This window comes from Thamnophis elegans, chromosome 6, assembly GCF_009769535.1.
Source record: "Thamnophis elegans isolate rThaEle1 chromosome 6, rThaEle1.pri, whole genome shotgun sequence".
NCBI classification, from domain to species: domain Eukaryota; kingdom Metazoa; phylum Chordata; class Lepidosauria; order Squamata; family Colubridae; genus Thamnophis; species Thamnophis elegans.
The window spans coordinates 7,379,027-7,393,102 of record NC_045546.1 but is presented as its reverse complement, the minus strand read 5'-3'; the positions used below and the strand labels follow the sequence as shown (position 1 = coordinate 7,393,102).

The window sequence follows — 14,076 nt, the reverse complement described above, 5'->3', positions numbered from 1 at the left end:
GCAATTGAGAACTTTTTGTTTTGTTTCTACTTGCATCTGATTGCATGCTGAAGGGAAGGAATGATGAGTCAGAACAGGCTACCTGTAGAGGGAATGGCCTTGAAAGACAGGAGAAAGAGCCAGTACCCAGACAATAATTAGATAAGTGAGGAATGATAGAATTTAAAAAGTAAGATAACCCACTGTTCAAAACCAGTCCAAATTTAATTCTGCTGCTTATTTCTTCTGTTCTCCAATTTAAATTAATTTTAAGTTTTTTTATAGGCAATCACTTTTAAAACAGTAAAAATTCCTCACCAGCTGAAAACACTTTCTCTTTCCGTATCCTTCCGTTTTGGAGCCGCCCCGACCTCATCAGCCATTTGGCTGGATTTTTTGTCACCGGCTTGAAGAACTTCTCTTGGATCAATCAGGGACTTTGCGATGTCCCTGTGATCAGCAAGATGTATTCTTCCCGTTCACCGTCTCTACGGGATGGTTTAGGTCCGTTTGGACCACCCAGAGATAAAAGTGTCGACTGCGATCTCAGAGCATTGAGATCGCACGTCGTGTCATCGTGACTTCGGCTCCTCCGACCTGTATGCCAGTATGTGGTTATGTATTAAATCTTGGTATATTTTATGATGAAGGACATTTAAACAACTATAGTCAAATGAAAATGGAGATATGATGACGGTAACATGTATAAATATCTGAGTTAAAATACTTGAGTTAATATGAATTATGCTTGATGACCGTGGAAGAGATGCACGAAAGTCTTTTGTAACCAACTGATGCACTTTCTACAGCATGTAAAAAAGGAAGATTTTATGTGTTGTGTTTGTTTTGGGGAAAAAAAACTTTAAAAAATAATTAGATAAGCGGGGCTTGATCTCAGACTAAGAAAATCAGTGAGGGAAGGGAAAGCATATTCAAAGTTCCAAGATTCTATTACTATCTGTTACAATAAAAAATAGTCCTGACCTACTGTATGGCACTGGTTTCTTAATCTGGACTGACACTACCGCATTTTCCGGCATATAAAATGACTTTTTAACCCCAAAAAATTATTACAAAAATCGGGGGTCATCTTATACGCCGGGTATAAGAAAGGTCATACCAAAAAAACAAAAGAAAAAGCAACGCCGCTAAGCAAAAAGCCATGACGACGCCAGCACAGACACCAGCCTTTCAATCGATAACCTTGGCGCTCCTCACCTGGGCACATGGATGAGCCCTGGGATGGCTTAGTAAGGTCTGGAGGAGGAAGGCGCTGAGCTCAAACTACGAAAGCCCAGCAGCACAGAGGCCTTCAGCTGGCTCATGGGCACCTGAAAGTGGGGGGGTTATACAGCGGAATATATGATATATCTTCTTCCATAAAAAGGGAGAAAACTGACAGATTCCGAACTATAAACAATTAAAAGAAATCCTCACTGCTATAAGTAAACGTTAGAATATTCATGACTGGGAGAGAGATGGTAACAAGGTCAGCCAATGAATAGGCATCGCAACTAAGTCAGCTAGTGGAATTAAAACAGATCCCAGTCTGTGCTGAGAATCGAAACTGAAACTACTCTTGTCTGCTCTGAACTCTGTGATGAAACTGTTTTCTCCTGCTTGTGTTTGCTTGTAACTACTATTACGTTGGAGAAAAGCTATATTGGTATTGTACATTTATTCATCTGTTATGAATCCTCCGAGATTGGGCGGCCTATAAATCTAATAAATTAAATTAATTAAATTAAATTATGTAAATAAAGAAGTTGAGGAATCCAGCTGAATCAGTTATCTGTGTGTGCCTTCTGGTTTTGACTTTTCTGCAACAAACTCTGACAATAAATCACCTGCATGAGAGGACCAGGTTATTCTATCCATTTTTTTCATATAAATACTGGGTGGATGAAAAGTGGGTCTAGATATGAGGACTGGGAGATGGTGAGTTCTAGTCCTGCCTTAGGTATAATAGCCAGTTGGAGGACTCGGGCCAATCACCAAGAGATGGTGATTCTAGTCCTGCCTTAGGCATGAAAGCTGGCTGGGTCACCGTGCATCAATCCCCAGGAGATGGTGAGTTCTAGTCCCACTTTAGGCATGAAAACCAGCTGGGTGACTTTGAGCCAATCCCCAGGAGACGGTGAGTTCTAGTCCCGCCTTAGGCATGAAAGCCAGCTGGGTGACTTTGAGCCAATCCCCAGGAGATGGTGAGTTCTAGTCCCACTTTAGGCATGAAAACCAGCTGGGTGACTTTGGGCCAATCCCCAGGAGACGGTGAGTTCTAGTCACACTTTAGGCATGAAAACCAGCTGGGTGACTTTGAGCCAATCCCCAGGAGACGGTGAGTTCTAGTCCCACTTTAGGCATGAAAACCAGCTGGGTGACTTTGAGCCAATCCCCAGGAGACGGTGAGTTCTAGTCCCGCCTTAGGCATGAAAGCCAGCTGGGTGACTTTGAGCCAATCCCCAGGAGATGGTGAGTTCTAGTCCCGCTTTAGGCATGAAAACCAGCTGGGTGACTTTGGGCCAATCCCCAGGAGACGGTGAGTTCTAGTCACACTTTAGGCATGAAAACCAGCTGGGTGACTTTGAGCCAATCCCCAGGAGACGGTGAGTTCTAGTCCCACTTTAGGCATGAAAGCCAGCTGGGTGACTTTGAGCCAATCCCCAGGAGACGGTGAGTTCTAGTCCCGCCTTAGGCATGAAAGCCAGCTGGGTGACTTTGAGCCAATCTCCAGGAGACGGTGAGTTCTAGTCCCACTTTAGGCATGAAAACCAGCTGGGTGACTTTGTGCCAATTCCCAGGAGATGGGGAGTTCTAGTCCCACTTTAGGCATGAAAGCCAGCTGGGTGACTTTGAGCCAATCCCCAGGAGACGGTGAGTTCTAGTCCCGCCTTAGGCATGAAAGCCAGCTGGGTGACTTTGAGCCAATCTCCAGGAGACGGTGAGTTCTAGTCCCACTTTAGGCATGAAAACCAGCTGGGTGACTTTGTGCCAATTCCCAGGAGATGGGGAGTTCTAGTCCCATCTTAGGCATGGAAACCAGCTGGGTGACTTTGAGCCAATCCCCAGGAGATGGGGAGTTCTAGTCCCACTTTAGGCATGAAAACCAGATGGGTGACTTTGGGTCAGTCCCTCTCTCTTAGCTCACCTCACCTCACAGGGTTGCTATTATAGGGAAAATATAGAGAAAAGGGTTTGCTAGATATGTTCACCGTCTTGTTTACAAAAATTAATAAAAGAAGGCTATTAAATAAAATTGGCTGAGTGGTGCGGGGGTTTAGAGGTGGAGCTCTCGCCTCACAATCAGGAGGCTGGGAGTTCGATCCTAGGTAGAGGCAGATATTTTTCTCCCTGGGCACAATGAGAATATATCCGCTGAACAAAACTCTGCATTGGCAACAGGAAGGGCATCCGGCCATTAAACACTCTACTAGCTGCATTCATTTGCCCAGATTCCACCCCACAAGGGATTATAGGGTCGTTAAAAGATGATGATGGTGGTGGTGGTGGTGATGATGGTGGTGATGATGGTGGTGATGATGATGATGATGATGATAATACCTGGGTACTTGAGAGACCGCCTGCTGCCAATTACCTCCCATAGACCCGTTAGATCGCACAGGGTTGGCCTCCTCCGGGTTCCATCTACCAGCCAATGCCATCTGGCTACCACCCGGGGGAGGGCCTTCTCTGTAGCAGCTCCGGCCCTTTGGAATGAACTCCCCGCGGAGATCCGGACCCTCACCTCTCTCCAGGCCTTCCGGAAAGCCGTCAAAACCTGGCTGTGCCGGCAGGCCTGGGGTTGATGAGTTCCCCTCCCCTCTCGACTTGTATGGTTGTATGACTCTTGTGTATTTTAATTACATTATTGTGTTTGTATCCCCTTTTCCCCTTTTGAGTTGTTCGCCGCCCTGAGTCCCTCCCGGAGAAGGGCGGCATACAAATAAACTAAATCTTAAAATCTTAAATCTTAATGATGGTGAAGAAGAAGAAGAAGAAGAAGAAGAAGAAGAAGAAGAAGAAGAAGAAGAAGAAGAAGAAGAAGAAGAAGAAGAAGAAGGAGCAGCAGCAATAGTAGTAGTAGTAGTAGTTGTTGTTGTTATTATTGGCTGGAGCACAGAATCATTTTTCATTGGCTAACTAATTGTAGGGAATGGTGGACCAAGAGCCAATCATAGCCCAGAGATCACCAACAGCCCAGTTCTATCTAGTAGCAAACATCATTTCCAGAACTGTTATAACTGCACAAAGCTACTGTATAGCTAAAAATACAAAATGAACTACATCTGATACCTGTCCTGCCCTACCATGCTCATCACAAATTGGGGATGAAGTCTGCGATCTGGGGGCAGGAGTTTGGATACGGCTCACTTCCTGTTCTATCTTCAAGGCATCCGGGATGGGTGTTGGTTGCCTGCAGAACACAATAGGCAGGGTATGAGTGTGCAACAAAGAGCATAGAGTTTATAGTTTGCCACAGTTGATGTCGGAGAAGAGCAGGCAGAGCGGGAAGGTGGAGTTACATGTGTCATAGTTTAGAGTCTTGCCAAAAGAGACCCCACACCAACAAGAGACTGTTAGTTGACCAGATTCTTGCATATAGGCTGGAATAATAAATCCTTTGTGCTTGAACACAACACACAATCGGATTCTTTGCACCTGTCATTATTAATCTAGTCAACTGATGATCAGCATTAAATCAGTGCTGGATAAGAGTCAACGGAGCTGGATATGGGTCTCTCTTTTTTGCAATTTTTTTTTATTTTTAAACATAAGAAACAACATTAAAAAAAATTCTCATCCATACATACTGTAGAAAGTGTGTCAGTTGGTTACAAAAGGTTTTCATGCATCTCTTCCACAGTCACCAAGCATAATTCATATTAACTCAAGTATTTTAACTCAAATATTTATACATGTTACTCTTATACCTCCATTTATGTTTGACTATAATTATTTAAACATCATAAACTATACCAAAATTTAATACATAACCACATACTGGCATTTCATTTAATATTTCTAAAATCCTCCAATAACACTGAATCCTTATGTCCTATTCTAGCTAAACATCCTTAATATTTAAAAACAGACTTTTCTAATCCTCCTTTCCAAATCGCTGTTAGCAGTTTTCATCTAGTTTCCTTATATTATACTCATGTATATGTATATAAGTTGAGAGCTGAGGTGGCGCAGTGGTTAAAGGCAGCACTGCAGGCTACTTCAGCTGACTGCAGTTCTGCAGTTCGGCTGTTCAAATCTCACTGGCTCAGGGTTGACTCAGCCTTCCATCCTGCTGAGGTGGGTAAAATGAGGACCCGGATTGTTGTTGGGGGCGATATGCTGACTCTGTAAACCGCTTAGAGAGGGCTGAAAGCCCTAGGAAGCGGTATATAAGTCTAACTGCTATTGCTATTGCTATCATTCTCCCTCCTTTATTTAACTATATCCTGTATCATAACATTTTACCCCTAATAATCAAAACTTAACTGTATCTAGCGTGATTCTTTTTTATTGACGTTTCTATAAAATCCAAAGGGATTTCTAATCTTCCTTTCATAGGTATCATTCAATATTCATATCCAATTATTACTTATCATAACACTACACATTGTATACATTATTATCATTATCAATTATTTATTTAGTTATATCTATTATTACTACGTTTCACTAAGTTTAACTAGTTTTAAGTTATATTCTTCCATCTATCAGCCTACATCTTTCCAATAACAAAACAATCTTATATCTTCTGCCGTAGTATTTTAACTCAGATATTTATACATGTTACTGGATTTGGGTCTCTTGTGGCAACGCAAAGACTCTATACTGATGATGCATTTAACTCCACCTTCCACCTCTGCATCCTCTCCTACAATTCCTTCACGCTACAGGACACTATAGATAAGAATTCAATTTATGACTGGTCATTTAGTGACCATTCAACGTTATGATGGATCTGTCATAGGTATTTACCACCTGGTCCTGAAGTTGTCTCACCACCACCATCCAAAGTCATGTGATCATATTTTGAGCGCTCAGCAACTGGCCCACATTGACAGATGTTGCAGTGACCCACTGTCACATGACTACAATTGACACCATTTGTTCCAGAAGCTGGCTTTCACTTCCTGATTTTGGGGGGGGGGAATGCCCATAGCAAACAATGTGTTTGCTGAATGACCACAGCATTCGTTTTAATGGCGAATGGAAAGAGCCGAGGTGGCGCAGTGGTTAAATGCAGCACTGCAGGCTACTTCAGCTGACTGCAGTTCTGCAGTTCGGCTGTTCAAATCTCACCGGCTCAGGGTTGACTCAGCCTTCCATCCTTCTGAGGTGGGTAAAATGAGGACCTGGATTGTTGTTGGGGGCAATATGCTGACTCTGTAAACCACTTAGAGAGGGCTGAAAGCCCTATGAAGCGGTATATAAGTCTAACTGCTATTGCTATTGCTATTAATGCCTATCACAAAAAGGTGGTACATTTGGGTTATTCAGGTGATGTCCCAAAGATTGTCATAACAGGACCATAGTTGCCAAGCTCTATCACAGTCATAAACTGAGGACTACCTATATTTCTTAGCATGCCACCCCGATAAGTTTTCAGCCCTCAAGGAGTGTTTACTCCCATGGTGCAAGTCTCAGAAGGCAAGCAATTTTAATCCAGAGATCATATTTTTAATGCACACTTTCTATACTAACTATTGTCCCCAAAATGTGGCCTAATCCTTGGCAAATCCAACCGCTGTTCTTTGCCCCTTCACCATCCAATTTAGCAGCCCAGCCTTGGGAGATTCCAGAGGCCTGTAAATATGGGGACCCAAAATTATTCGTTTGAGAAAAAAAAGATGGCTCCACATGAAGTGAGCACTGTTCCCACCTGTGGTGGGATTCAAATAATTTAACAAACGGTTCTCTGCCCTAATGACCAGCTGGGTAGGCGTGGCTCGGTGGTCATGTGACTGTATGGGCGTGGCCAACTCAACATCACTCAGGTTGATGAGCGCTTCGCCTGAGCTGTTACAAAGTAATAAGGGTTAACCAGAGAGGCAGTTTCTGTAAGCAGAGCAATACAGATTAGGCTAGAAACAACACCAGAATGTTTCCTTCCTGCCTTCCTTACAGGATTAGCCCTGGAAAGTGGGAAAAAACAAAAGGATATTTCTTCCAACAACCGGTTCTCTAAACTGCTTAGAAAGTTAACAACCGGTTCTCCCAAATAGGTGCGAACTGGCTGAATCCCACCACTGGTTCCCACGTACAAAGAATGGAAGTGGATTTGGTCTATTTCCACTTCACTCCTCCTTTTAAAAGGGGGTGTGATGCAGGGATGGGTTCCGGCAGGCACTACTGCCTGTTTGCTCGTAGGTGCGTGGCGCATGCATGCACACTACAGTAAAAATTGTTCTGGGCATGTCCAGAAGCAAAAAAACAAAATGGCGCCGCCTATGGCACCGCCCGGAGAATCAGTTCGGAGGCATGGCAGGCCTGGGCCGCTGCCGGTTTCAGCAACCTAGGTCGCCGAACCGGTAGGAACCCACCACTGGTGTGATGGCTCCGCGCTTAAAGTCACTGAGCTTGTCAGCTGGGCAGCTGACAGTTTGGGTTTGAAACCCGAGCCCCGCACAATGGGGTGAGCTCCTATTACGTATCCAGGTCCTGCCAACATTGCAGTTTGAAAGCAAGCAAATCAAGAGTGGGGTTGAAAAAATTTAGCAACTGGTTCTCTGCCCGATTGCTGGGTGGGCGTGGCCATGGGGTGTAGCCTAGTCAGTTTCCTTCATCATGGTAACAGGGGGTTGTTTTCACCATCCCTAGGCTCCAGATGCTTTCCTCGAGCCTCTGGGAGGGAGAAAACAGCCTCCGAAGGTCAGAAACCAGCTATTTCCAGTAGGCCCATTTTTTGCCCTCCCAGAGCCTCTGCGCAGGCCCTGCACTTAGCAATAGCAATAGCAGTTCGACTTATATACCGCTTCATAGGGCTTTCAGCCCACTCTAAGCGGTTTACAGAGTCAGCATATTGCCCCCAACAACAATCCGGGTCCTCATTTTACCCACCTCGGAAGGATGGAAGGCAACCCTGAGCCGGTGAGATTTGAACAGCCGAACTGCAGAACTGCAGTCAGCTGAAGTAGCCTGCAGTGCTGCATTTAACCACTGCGCCACCTCGGCTCTTACCTGGCACGATGAACAGACAACGTGGAGACTCCTGGGAGGGGCGGGGTGAGTGGTCCTTGTAACTACCAGTTTGGCGAACCAGATTAAAATTAACACCCGGTTCACCCAAACCAGTCCAAACCGGCTGAATCTCACCCCTGATGCAAACGTGAGATTACAGGTAGACCTCGATTATAACATGAATGGTGCATTTAGTGAGCGTTCAACATTACAATGACATGAGTTGTAAGTCAAGGACTACCTGTAATAGGTACCACTTTGGCGGGAAGGTAACAGCGTTCCGTGCAACTTTGGCGGACAGCCATGCTGTCCACATGACCATGGAAAATGTCTTCTGACAATGATGGCTTCCTTGGCCAAGAAACGGAGAAGAGCGCCGTACCCTAGAACAGGACAGGACTGACCAAGAAACCTTTACCTTTTATCTCCTTTTAGAAAGGTGTGTTTCAAATGAAACACCAAGGTGCCCCTAGATATTGAATGGCCTGCAAGTCAGGTTTTTAGAGATAGTTTTCAACAGTCAAAAGATCAACAGTTGGCAAGCTCCGTTACTCAAGACGATCCTCTAAAATATTTAAAAGCCAAGCGGTGCACAAGACATTGGCTCAATAATTGCTTGCAATGAAGAGGAAGGATAGAGTTCAGGTGGACTTCATTAATAATGCTAATCACTACCAAACTTGAATTGAAAAGCAATGAAGGATAATGAATTATGCAAGGTGAAATATGTGACTCCGAGTCTCATCTGTCTAATCAACCAGGATCTGACTAGGATGGCTGAACCAATCAGAGCTAATTCTTTTTTAACACATTGATGCTATTTCCTCACTTTTAAATCTCTCTCTTCCTGTCTTTTTGCCATCTTAAATAAAATACAAAATAATCAAAATAATGTGACCACCAGGCCAGAAAGGATGAGAAGCAATAGCATCTCTCAGTACACGGTTGTTTTCTTTTTTATTATTCAAAAATTTATTAGTTTATCCAAATATAATATAAAGTACCAAAATACAGAAGAAAAAATTAGGAAAATGGGGGAGATAAAAGGGAAGGGAAATGTGTCTGGCGAAGGGAAAAAAGAAAGACAAGGCATTGACTCCCAATTCCTGCTGGTGCAGTAGAATAAGAGAATAACATCAAACCTCAACTTTTTAATTTTATATAATAATATAAATTAATATAAACTAGCCATTTCTATAATAACAAGCCTATCTAATCAGCAAAACCCAAAACCAACATTTTATTTTTTTTTCCATCTCAAGCACAAAATCCAGAAGTGGTTTCCAAGTAGAACAAAAAAATAATTAATTATGTTCTTTTCTTTAATCAGAGCAATCGATTTGGCAATCTCTGCTAACTCCATCAACTTTTGCAGACATTCTTACATGGTGGGAATAGAAGAGTCATTCCATTTTTGTGCATAAAGTAAACTTCTTGTCATCAACATACCATATTTTTCAGAGACGCATTTCTCCCCCTAAAAATGGGTGAAAATTTCAATGTGTCTTATATAGCAAATGTTGTGGCGGGGGGGAGTGGGTTGGTGCGGCGCCCATCAGCTGTTGTAGAATAGGCCATGGTGGCGAAAGGGTGACGGTGGCGGTAAATAGGCGGTGGTGAATGGGTGGTGGCAAACAGGCCGCGGTGGTGGCAAACGGGCTGAGGTGAATGGGTTGTGGCGAGCGGGCCACAGCACAGCGAACTGGATGCGTTGAACGGGCCGCAGCAGCAGAAAATGGGCCGCACCGAACGTGTTGTTGCGGCGAATGGGCAGCGCTGGGGGCAAACAGGCGGCGGGTGGCGAATGGGTGGCAATGAACGGGCCACAGCAGCTGCGAATGCGCGGCGGCAAACAGGCAAACGGGCCAGGTGAATACCAGATGGATACTGGGAGGCAAAGCAGGGTTTTTTTCTTGTTTTCCTCCCCCCAAAAGTTAGGTGCGTCTTATAGTCTGAAGTGTCTTATACTCCAAAAAATACGGTATATAACATCAAAGATTCAAAAAAAATTCCAAGTTTTTTTCCATCAAATACAACGAAAAATCTCTGGTTTTATCTTTATATTCACTTAAAGAATCAGTGTGTCAACTTGTAAAGCATTGCATTGACTATTATCGGGTTGGCATTGGAGGGAGGATTCCATGCATACCTTTGGGGAGAGTCGGATCTCATATTTCTACAATCTAGTTGGTGGGTATGATTTATGACACAGACAGAAGGGAGGGGATGGAGGGGTAAAGTTCAAATGCAATTAAGTGGAAATCAGTTTCGGCTCCACAGAAGAACATGCCAGAATGTCGATCCAAATAAATGAATGGATTTATGTTGAACTTTGTCTCGAGGCTCGTAAATTAATTAGGTCATCTGGGGACTTCACACAGTGCAAGGTTGTTTCATAAGCCAGGACTTAATGACTTTGAGACGTCTCACTGGTGCCTACATCAAGAATTATTTATGTATAGAGGTGGAAAAATGCATCAATCCTCCAACAGAAGAATGGATGGGAAAAGTGATGGAGCTAGCAAAATTGACTTTTAATGAGAAAAAATAAGATATCCAGCAATATTTTTTTAAGAAAAAGGTCACAACAATGCTCTCAGATTTAAGAACTCACTTTGAAGAAGGTGGTGGTTTGGGCTTCAGGTTTTTCTCGAGTTCATCAGTCAAACTTATCCCGGTCACTTTGGCTGGAAAAATTGCTTGACGGGAGAGAAAGCGTTTGGAGATCATATTTTCTGTAAATAAAGCAGAGGTTATCTGAGAGCTTTAGGACACAACTGCAAGTTGTCAATGAAAGAGCTTTCGAGCTAACCATGGATAATTTTTCATCCTTTTCTGAGGATCTTCTAGCTCTAAGGAACACAGAGATGAAACAAGGTTGAGAACTTGGGAGTCCAAAGCAAGCTTTTCTTCTACAGTCTGCCCACACAATGATTTTCTCCTTTAACCCAGTCTTCCAACCCAACCAATGCCAAGGTAGACCACTCTGGAACAGGTGTTTTGGAACTGGGCTGCAACACAGTTCCAGGCTGCATCAGCAGAGGGATAGAATCAAGATCACGTGAAGGGTTAATACCACTTTATAATGCCACACTTGGAACACTGCATTCAGTTTTGGTCACCACGATGTAAAAAAGATGTGGAGACTCTAGAAAGAGTGCAGAGAAGAGCAACAAAGATGATTAGGGGACTGGAGGCTCAAACATATGAAGAACGGTTGCAGGAACTGGATATGTCTAGTTAATGAAAAGAAGGACTAGGATTAACATGATAGCAGTATTCCAATATCTCAGGAGCTTCCACAAAGAGGAGGAAGTGAAGCTACTCTCCAAACCACTTGAGGGTAGGACAAGAAGCAATGGGTAGAAACTAATCATGGAGGGAATCAACTTAGAACTAAGGAGAAATTTCCTGACAGTGAGAACAATTAATCACTGGAACAATTGCCTGCAGAAGTTGTGAAAGCTCCAACACTGGAAGTTTTTAAGAAGATGTTGGATAACCATTTGTCTGAAATGGTATAGGGTTTCCTGCCTAAGCAGGGGGTTAGAAGACCTCCAAGGTCCCTTCCAACTCTGTTATTCTACTCTATTTTAACATTCATATATTGTCTGAGTCTCTCAGCATCACTGGTTCTCTTCTAGTGCCAGCCAAAAGAGTGTCATTAGAAGAGAACTTCAGAGACAAGTGTTTAGGACTCACTCAGCAAAATAAGAAAAGGCGGGGTTAAAGGAATTAAAATAGAGGACAGCCACCTAAAATCACCCTATGGTAAAGGCCTCTAAATCCAATATCCGAAGTCATCTTATTACACCACTGGTCCTAAAGAAAGGTAAAAAAGGCATATTACAGGCTGTAGGAAAGGATATGTTCTGGTCTTTTTTGTTTCCTTGTTAGCTTTTTCTCTTTTGAACCATTTGTAACAGTGGTGGGTTACGATCGGTATGCCCGGTACGCCCCGGTACGGGCGTACCGGTGCCTGCCGGGAACACCAGGTACCATTCTGGTATGGTGCTCCGGAGGGCCCACCTGCCTGCCTGCGCTCCTTACCGGTATTTGAAGTTTCCGGGGTTTCCACGCATGCGCATGGAGCATACGGCACCTGCGCGATACTCCGCCGAGCAGCTGGAATGTCACAGAGGCATCGCAGAGCGACACGGGCAGTATGTACACATGCGCACGCTGCAAACATGTGGTGGACGCCCAGCCCCGTTGCACTGTACCGGTTGAAACAAGATCCGGAACCCACTACTGATTTGTAAATATGGTTTATTTCCATATGTGTATTGGTGGCTAATTTGCCTGGATGACAATTTCCTAGGAATTCCCTAGCATTTTTGGATTTGAATTTGTTTGGATGCTTAAAGTTTCCCAGTCTGTTAAGACTAGTACACATCCCCTCCAGTAGACAATACCCAGATAAGCAGGGATTAGCACCAGACAAACAAGCAGAAAACAATATCCTAATCACAGAACTACCAAGGAGAAAACCACACCCCTATAAACATTGGCAGGGCAAGTTACAGTTTATAAACAGGGTGCAAACCCCACAGTCACTAGCTTTGATGATGTTACCTAGTGAGATAATGAAACAACCAAGCTCGGAGAACCAAGAACCACCCTGAGTTACATATATTCTCTTCTAGTGGCATTTTATTCTCTTAAGTAGAACAGCATGTTTGGTAACTGAAATATTTCAAATATTTTATTTTTCCTTTAATCTTCTAATAAAAAGAAGAGCACACCAGAACAGGGATGGGGAGATCACTTATTCGTCACCCCGGCCTCACAGCCATGATTTAGGTTAGAAATTGTAGAGACTGTTCATAGCTCGAGTTGTAGATTTAGGCAAAGATTTGTCCTCTGAGCTTACTGCTTGGCTACCGGATGTTTCTTTACCAAACTAGGTAACATCTTTGGTGTGTGTGTGTGTGTGAGAGAGAGAGAGAGAGAGAGAGGGAGGGAGAGGGAGAGGGAGAGGGAGAGGGAGAGGGAGAGAAAGAAGGGCCTTGTTTGTTTATATAGGTCCTGGATGGTCGCTTGGTCTTGTGACATATTGAATCACAAGACTTGACTGAATCACAAAGCTGGTTGATTCACAAGACTGGTTTTGATCTTGTGACTTCTGACTGGTTCCTGTGAAGCGCGGAATTCCGCGGCTGTGAGGGAGGTCGGTCTGTCATGGATTGGTGATTATTGGTTCATATACTGGTTCTAAATTAATGTGTTTATTGATTTAGTGTTGTGGCCTATGTTGTGGCCTGTCGGCCACTGGCCCCTCCAGTAGCTGAATCAGAAAAGGAGGAGGTGTGGGAGTCAGGGACAGCATCAAGGCAACCTGAGAGCTCCGAGGGGAAAGAGGGAATGGAGCTGGCAGAGAGAGAGAGAGAGGGAGAGGGAGGGAGAGGGAGGGAGAGGGAGGGGGAGTCAGCGCCCAGATGGCGCGTCAACAGCCCCCAGGTCTGGAGGTGGCTGATGAGGAAGAGGAGGAACAGCTGCGTCCAGTGCCTGATGTGCAGATGCCCAGAAGGCAGAGGAGAGGAGAGCAGTGGAAATCTGTGGGCTGATCCTTGGGAATGAAAAGCCACCACTGCTAGCGAAGCCCCACCCTAGCCAAGAGCCAAGGTGGCGCAGTGGTTAAATGCAGCACTGCAGGCTACTGCTAGATCAGCAGTTCAGCGGTTCAAATCTCACCGGCTCAGGGTTGACTCAGCCTTCCATCCTTCCGAGGTGGGTAAAATGAGGACCCAGATTGTTGGGGGCAATATGCTGACTCTCTGTAAACCGCTTAGAGAGGGCTGAAAGCCCTATGAAGCGGTATATAAGTCTACTGCTATTGCTATTGCCCAAGCTCTGGGGATAAAAGGCAGGGGGTGGAGATGAATAGATGTGGTAGACAACTATTCATCTTCCAGCCAG

General features: G+C 44.3%; 1 protein-coding gene across 1 annotated transcript in view; it reads right to left on the bottom strand.

The window, feature by feature from the left end:
• CCDC81 (coiled-coil domain containing 81) overlaps positions 1-14,076 on the bottom strand; it is a 38,196-nt gene that overhangs the window by 12,478 nt on the left and 11,642 nt on the right. Inside the window, exons 7-8 of the mRNA XM_032220029.1 lie at positions 10,772-10,892; positions 4,273-4,393 (exon numbers count right to left, since the gene is read on the bottom strand). Of these exons, the coding sequence (XP_032075920.1) occupies positions 4,273-4,393; positions 10,772-10,892 (242 nt within the window). The remainder of the gene's footprint in view (positions 1-4,272; positions 4,394-10,771; positions 10,893-14,076) is intronic.